This window comes from Pterocles gutturalis, unplaced genomic scaffold, assembly GCF_000699245.1.
Source record: "Pterocles gutturalis isolate BGI_N339 unplaced genomic scaffold, ASM69924v1 scaffold20103, whole genome shotgun sequence".
Classification (NCBI taxonomy): Eukaryota; Metazoa; Chordata; class Aves; order Pterocliformes; family Pteroclidae; genus Pterocles; species Pterocles gutturalis.
The window spans coordinates 7,442-15,519 of NW_010118549.1; the positions used below are offsets into that span (position 1 = coordinate 7,442).

The following is an 8,078-nucleotide window of genomic DNA, read 5'->3' on the forward strand; positions in this document are numbered from 1 at the left end:
AGTCCTTAAAGACATCTGGTTATGGAACAGTACATTGTCAGTGGAGGTTTTTCTCTCCGATTCACGTGTGAATGGTGCAGAGGAGTCCAGCTTCCTTATTAGGACTAGTGAATCACTTGATTAGCGACATAATAACTGTCTTCTGGGAGGCATATAAGGGGTAAGAGATTAACCTCAGTCCACATTACAAGTAAGTTTAATGAAGTACTAATGATGAATACAGAAGGTCATGGCAATGGGGAAACTGAGCCAGTACCTGTGAACAGCCTGCAAAGCAAAGAGCATGCTGGGAGTTATGAACCAGGTAAAGACAGTGCCAGTCCTTGGTTCAACTGTTTGCTGAACTGTAACTGGGGATAAAACTATGCTTTTTCTCTTGTAGTTATGCTCAATGTGTACAGCTGCTTGTGCAGTTTTTAAATGCCCACAGAAATCTTAATTCTTCAACACATCCTTCACCACGCTGCTCTGGAGGGGATAAGTATATTGGTGTTCATGTCAGTAGCTGATGGATTTTTCAGTGTAGCTGGTGAATTAGAGCAGTTGTGGGTTGCTGGACTTTGTGTGTTGGGGGGTTGTTGGTTTAAATTCGGCTTCGCCTCTTTGGTATCTCAGATCGACCTCTTGGTCCAACTGCTTTTGATGTTGTTACAGCCATCTACTTGGTGTAAACAAGATCTGTCCTTCAGTGTTCTGGCATCTCCTGTTCTACCTGCTGCTAAAATATTTTGCTATGGATATGGAGCTGATGGGATGCAGTAGGCTGTTATGATTGGAGACTGAGTTTAGGTAGCACCTCTGTCTTCCTGAAAAGATTCCTCTGGTTGGAACTATGAATCAAAGCAGTTTGCTCTTTTGGGAAGTAAGAACTTGCCAAAATCCGTGTGCAGGTGCTGGGGTTATTCTTTGGGCTGCAGAGCCAAATCAACCAGAAAAGTCTACTGCTGTGTCTTTGCCAGGTCCTCTGGCTGGTTCAAGTGGTTCACACTTTCGCCTGGAGCATAACATACTGCCTTGCCAACCTTCCGCAGGGAGCTGCTCTTGTTCTGTCCTTCTAGTGAGACAGTCCCAGAAAACATGGTCTGAACACTGTGTGTTCCTCTGCTCTGGAGGAAGCCAGCTTTGCTTGTGCTCCTGTCTTCTGGGACTTCCTCCAAAGAGGAAATGTGTGCTAGAAATGGGTGTGGTTGCAGAATTCTGTTCAGGTAAACTGTCTGTTGAAGTCTGTTCTTCCATTTAAAACAATTAGGAAGGGAAGGAAGCTCATCTGTGTTAGAGAAGCCATGAGTCTTCAGTGCAGAAGGGACTATGCTTATTTCTGGAGAATGTCAACTTACCATTCTTATGGCCCTCAAGCTGGGGGAGAGTTAGTTTTCTACTTCGAACCCTCTACTGATATCAGCAGAAGACCTGTAAAAATGCCTGATTAGGTTATGCCCTCGCTGTAGTAATGAAACCCACTTGTTAATGTTGTCTAAGGGTCTTACATAGCACTTGTCTTGTAGTAGAGAAACTGCTACCTATTGGATCTGTGAGTAGTTCTCTCTTTTTTTTTTCCCCCCTCAGTATTTCCTTACTTAATGTGCTACTAAGTAAGCAATGAAACAAAGACTGCCCACACTAAAAATGGTGTGTTTAGAGGCTCATGCTCTGGTGAGATTAAATATTGATGGAAAAAATGGCTCTTACTAGTTCTAGCTTTCTGCGGAGTGCGGTGTCCAACCATATTTTTTTTTTTAATTTTGTTTTGTTGAAGCCTATCCTGGTAATTCCTTTAACTGTGTGTTCTCTCTCTCTTTATTCTCCTGCCTAGCTTTCTGCAGAGGTCGTGTTGTCAGAGTGCCCAAAGGTCCTCTTATTCGAGTTGTTGGCACAGAGGTGGTGATCCCTTGCAGCGTTAGTGACTACGATGGACCCAGTGAACAGAACTTTGACTGGGAGTTCTCCCGGGAGACTGACTTCGTGCGGATAGTGAGTACCTGGGATTCTACATTCACCTCTGAGGAGTACCGAAAACGTGTGGGCCACGGGGATATCAAACTGAGACGGAGCAGCAACGATGCTGTGGATCTTGTGATTAGAAACATCCAGCCAACTGACCAAGGGAGATACAAGTGTTCCACGCCCAGCACTGATGCCACTGTTCAGGGAAATTATGATGCAGAGGTCCAAGTGAAAGGTATTTCTGAAGAGTGAGGTGTGCTCTAAATTTGTTTTTGATATTGATTATAGATGTATGCTTAAGAATGTTGAGTTTCTGTTGCTTATGAGCATTGTGATTTGTTTTTTCTTCTTCTCCCTGTTCCTGTTTAATTCTCCTAAAGCCAAAATCGAAAATTGGGAAGTATGATAGCAAAGGCTGGTGAGGTGAAGAAGGGAAGAGAGGCTGTTTACGATAAACACCACTTTGCTTTTTTTTCTGTCTGGTAAATATGTAAATAAAAATGGGAAAACTAAGCTATGGGTTTTCTGAAGATGTCAGCAAATATTTGATGTCCCTAAGTCTCTGGATAGAGAGGCTAACTTCAGGTAAAAACCACAGCCTGTCTTCTCTCATTCATACTGGCATTTAGGGATCTTTCTATATGAAGGAGGTAATCTTCTTTTTGCCCTTTAGCACATTGATACTGCAGTCGTGCCCTGGCTTTGCTTTCTCATTTAGGGTTCTTGAGTAATAACTTGAGACTATTTTTTTCAAGTGTCTTATCTTTTATTCCCATGAAAATCATTATGGTTCTGAATGTGAATAGTCAGAATTATGACATTTGGATGAGAAACTAAAGCAAGGGGAAGGATAAATGAATTTGAATGCTTGTCTTGGCTTGCTTAAAGTGGAGCACTTCCTTTAATGGATTTTCAGATTAATTTCCTTGTTCCTGGAATATATTTATGTGTGGAAGAAGGAATGATTGGTCGGGTGTTGTTCTGTGGTAGTTTTACTGCCTCATACCTGAACAGGTCAGTGTGGGTATTCTCTTCTTGCTTATGTTTTATGATGCTTGTGTCTTTTGGTCTTTTTTTATTTCTTCTTAAATAGTGATTTCCGATGGCTTATCGGTGAGCGGTAAAAAATCTCAGGCTGTCTGAGGGTGACTCCTTCAAATTGCACTGCTCAGCAATTACCACCTCCCCGGAGCACACTCACCTGCATGTGACTTGGCAGATCAAAAGCGGATCGCCTTGGCGGGACGTCCTGTCTTTGACTCATGAGGCCAAATTCCAGCCAGGTCCTGGCTATGAAGAGCGCTACCATAATGGAGATATCCGCTTGGACACAGGAGCCAATGACACATATCAGTTATTGGTATCCCAGGCCTCATCAGTGGATGCCGGTGCTTACAGGTGTCTTGTGAGCGAGTGGGTGAGAGGGGCAGATAGCTCATGGCAGAAGATTCAGGAGAAGAGCGTGGAGATTGCAACTGTAGCAATCCAACCAACTGGTGAGTGTTACTGTGGGGCTGGGGTCACAGCTCTTAGCTACAGCGCTGCTGTATCCAGGCTGTGATACTTTGGGTATGCGCAATTTAATGAGGATACATTCCAGCAGAACCTCAAGGGCTGTTTGGATAGCCGGTCTTTTTACGTCTGAGTCAACAGAAAATGCTTGTCATAATTTTTCTAGCTTTTATTTTGGGATGATGGTATGGAAGGATTGACTGGAACCTCTTAGATGCTTAGACTTAGATTTTTATCTTGTTTTTAGTTCACTTCAGATTGCTTCAGGATATTATATTTCTTAAATTAACCCCTGATCACCCCAAGCCTTCCCTCTGCTCTCTCATTGACATAGTGTTGTCCCGTAGCACTAAACAGATGCACTTCCCCTGTAAAAGTGGCTTGTGATTCAGTGACAGATGTGAAGCTTTAATGTATGTTATTAAAACAGCATAGAAAGATCAAGAGAAAGGAGGAAGGCAGTGATAATTTTAACAGCACAAATCATCCATTTTTATCACTGATGCTGGATCACTGGTGTGATTGCTCCGCCATGTTGGCAGGGGTCTAGCACAGTAATGGTTCTGTTAAACACATCATTGCATGCTTGACTAAGGAGACAAAAATACATACAGTGCTGTGCTGAGGATATCCACATATCCCTGCCCATATAGATTTCAGGAGTAGATGTACTAAACGCTTAATTGCATTAGCATTACCACTGCTAGTTGGAGAAGGGAAAGTGGGGGGTGATGCATCTTGTCACTCAATAGGTGGAAAGCCAGGCAATGATGGTCCCTCAGAAACGTGAGATTATGATGGTATTTTATAATTGTTCAGACAGTAAGGGTATCTATTAATTTTTGTAATCCTTTCATCACTATAGGGAGAACCCAGAACTGCTGGGGTTTTTGGCTAGCTCATTTGGATATAGTTTTAGTATCCTGGTGGTACTTAGCCTGTGAAATTGGACAGCCCCCTTTTTTTTTCAGGGTGTCTGTTACACGGTAAAGCTTGCAGGTGGTCTCTGCTGAAGCAGGGTTTGCTTAATTAAGAGCTGTAATTCTCTGTTTTGTCACATTTTTGAAGAGTTTGGTTTAAGTAGGTGGGGTTTAATCAGTGGCTGAAAATAAGGTGAGGATGGCCAGGACCAGTAGTAGTGCAGTTCTTTAATGTGGTTTGGGTGTGCGGTTTTGTTTGTGGTTTTTTTATTTGTTGGTTTGGGGTTTTATTTTTGTTTGTTAAGGGCTTTTTGGCCTTCATTTTTAGCTCAGTCATTGGCAGCACTGACACTTTGTCAGCGTCATGAAGGTTTTTTTTTTAAAGTTATGCTAAATGGGATAGGTTATTCTCCAGCAAAATGTTGTGGAAATTTTTATCCACACATCCTCCAGTAGGATTTGAAGACCATCTTATGCTGACATATGAAACTTCTGCACTTGCATGCTAAAATGAACTTGAGTTGTAAATGGTACGCCTGGTTGCTGCACTTGCCTCATTCTTACCTGCTGGTGGGGTTGAATTTGTAGAAACAAAATTAAAAAAAAAAATTAGAATCTAATGAAAAACATCATGCATGGGTTACTTGTGTAACTGTGTTTTTTCTGTCATTGCTCTTCTGTCTACTTGTCCATCTCTTTCTTCTCCTAGAATCATGACATCTTTGGGCCCAACTTTGTTCTCATGTGTCTTTTTTTAATATGGCTTTGCACAACAGGTATATGATGCTAAGTGAGGACTTCAGACACATCTGTAACAAAAAAAGAAGCATTTGGAATATACATATGGGTAAATTCTCTTAGAGTCCCTTTGTATGCATATACTGCCAGGTTCTGAATGCCTGTCACTGCTTCATGAAGACAGTAGTGTTCCTTGGAGAAATTCTGCTCTTAACCTTGTAGATGAGTCTTATTTTGTATTCTGATATTAGTCTGTTAAATTAACTAGAGTTTCCTCCTGATTCCAATTCCATGACAGTACAGTGAGGGAAGTCCCAATTAGGTACTCATCAGACAGGGGCCTTTGCTTTACCACTTGGGTGGGGCCTGCTACCCGCTGCTCAGTTTGACTGCTCTGTGCTATCAGGTGGTGAGTGGTGAGGTGAGTTGCTTGGTTTTGTTGGGCATAGTTGTGGCTGCTCAGTTTGGCTCTGGCCTTTATGTGTTGTCTCTAATTCCTGATGATAATCCTAGAAAGCTTTTACAGGTGGGTACCCATTATGTAGTAGAACATGGTTTTACAAAGAAGTCACTAAGCTGCATCAGAGGCATAGCTGCCTGTTTAAGGCAAGAATCTGTATTCTTGCTCGTGGTCTTGATCATAGATCTGCTGAGAAGAGCAACTGCTGTAGCAGCCCTGTCTGCTGGCTGCCATTGAGACTTCAAGAGCAGCTGCATTACACACTGGTGCTGCTCTGAGATCCAAATCTAATCTTTAGGTAATATAGAATGAGGGAATGAGCAAGTGAAGACGTGGTTGCCAGGTAACTCGGTGAATGATTTGCACTGAGGTTTACAAACAACACTCACAGCACCTCTCCTTCACCTGTCACCAGTAACTAAGGCCAGCTTTTCTACTCTTGGTCTTGACACTTTCATCCCATGGCTTTCTTTTAACAGAGCTGTGGCTCTGTTAAACCTGAAGAATGCAGAAGGTCCTGTTTGAACGATGGCTATGACCATATGTGCTATGTATATTAAAAATATTCACTGGCCCGTGAAGGAGTTTTTTGAATGTGTTTGAAGTGGCTATTTGCATTGTTTTAAAGTCCTCAGTGTGTGTTGGTCAGACCAGTAAGTGGAGGAGTCAGCAGTATAAGGAGTTACTGCTGCCTTCTCTTTGCTTCCATTTCATGTTCCTGCAACACATCTGAGATTGGTCAGGACTCCCAACGTGGCTGTTGCAGCTTCTCATCTACATCTGTTCTGTTGAAGGAGCTCAGAACCATTTCAGCAAAAACGAAGTTGAGTTCTAGTGTAACTCCTAGTGATTTCAGTGGCCACTTTGTTTTCTGAGAGATCATCCCAAAACACCTTGGCCCTCCGGTGATAAGGGAAAATCCTGTACACATTTTCCTGCAGGGCAAAGGTGATGTGAGGTTTGTGGCTGGGATGAAGCCTTCATGGACCAGTTGCTGTTGAGTTATAAAAACCCCATTCTCCTTTCCTTCCTCCCCCCACCCTCATCACGCATCTGTTGCTTGACTGGTAATGTGTACTTCCCTTGTAATAGATCATGCAGCTCAATATCCAACAGGCATTTGAAGGTAGGGCTACTGAGCTACTTCAGAAGGTTCTGTGATAGAATGTGAAGTCCTGGATAACTTACAGTGGATTTGTTTAAAAAAAATAAACAATTGTTGTTTGAATTTTTGTCTCTTCGTTTGTAAGCTCTAGATGTGGTCATCTCAACAAGCAACGTGTCTGTGACTGAAAGAGACTCCCTGGATCTTACATGCAACATCACAACAGACAGGAGTGGTGTTTTCCAAGCGGAGGTGATATGGTATTTTTCTGCATCACCTGATGATACCTTGACAGATGCTCAGGTTTTGCTGAGCATGGACCATGATTCTGTTGTCAGTGATTCAACTCTCATCAGCCTGAGCCATGTAGATAGGAACTCCTATCGCCTGTTGGTGCGTGATGTGGATGTGGAAGACTCTGGCTATTACTTCTGCCAAGCAGCTGTCTGGGTACCACTGCACGATGGGAGCTGGCATAAAGTGGTGGAGAGGACATCTGCACCAGTCAGTGTGGTGGTGACAGCATTAGGTGAGTGATTCTGCTTTCAGACTTCATGGTTAATGTATTCCTTGGTCCTGTCAGAAAAGGGAGAGGACCTTGCAGAATCTCTTCTGTGCAAGTTTCTCGTTTCCATCTATCATCTATGTGCAGGGTATCTGTCTCTCTCATATGAAAATACTGATCTATCCTGTGGGGTTCTGGGTTTGTACTTAACAGGGTTTTAAGATCTCTTACCACATATCCCACCCATGCACTCCACTTCCTGGTGTCATTGAACAGTCTGAAATTGGGAAATAGAACTTAAAATCCTGCCTTGTTTTCCAGGGCCTGAAGCTGCCCCTGTTGTCATATTGTCCCCTGTCATCTCCCCCATACCATTAGCAGGGCTCTGATCCAGCAGCAGACATTCTCTCTGAGCTTTGAACACATTGATTTCAGATGCTTCCCCTGATTTTTATGAGACATATACCATAAAAATTATGTATAATGGAAACTTTGTAATGACCTCTAGTAGCTTTCAAAGTTGTTGGGGTTTGGTTTTGTTGTTTTAGTCACTAGAGAGACATCACATCCTACTGATGGATTTAGAATGGAGAATGACTTTATACTGCTTTATTCTCTTCCCTCAACACACAAGTCTATTTTATGAGACCATGTTGCATAGCTGTTGAGTGTGACTGAGTTAGAGAGACCTGGATTGTGGCTAACTTAATGCTAACAGTGTTGATTGACGTAGTGGCCACTAAAACATTTTCCTGCAGTATTTAACATCCTGCTTGGTGTGTTGCATTTTTCATCATTCAGTCTGAGAGATGAGTGGATTTTTAGCCTTTTGGACAAGCAAAGGATTATTTGTGCACTTGAAGTTATGGCTTCCGTATGTTACTTCAGCATTCC

General features: G+C 42.6%; 1 protein-coding gene across 1 annotated transcript in view; it reads left to right on the top strand.

Moving 5' to 3' along the window:
- The first annotated feature begins 235 nt into the window (after nt 1–235).
- Nucleotides 236–8,078, top strand: part of PTGFRN (prostaglandin F2 receptor inhibitor) — a 38,735-nt gene continuing 30,892 nt past the window's right edge. Inside the window, 6 exon segments of the mRNA XM_010076268.1 lie at nt 236–252; nt 1,113–1,139; nt 1,809–2,179; nt 3,038–3,068; nt 3,070–3,440; nt 6,825–7,208. Of these exon segments, the coding sequence (XP_010074570.1) occupies nt 236–252; nt 1,113–1,139; nt 1,809–2,179; nt 3,038–3,068; nt 3,070–3,440; nt 6,825–7,208 (1,201 nt within the window).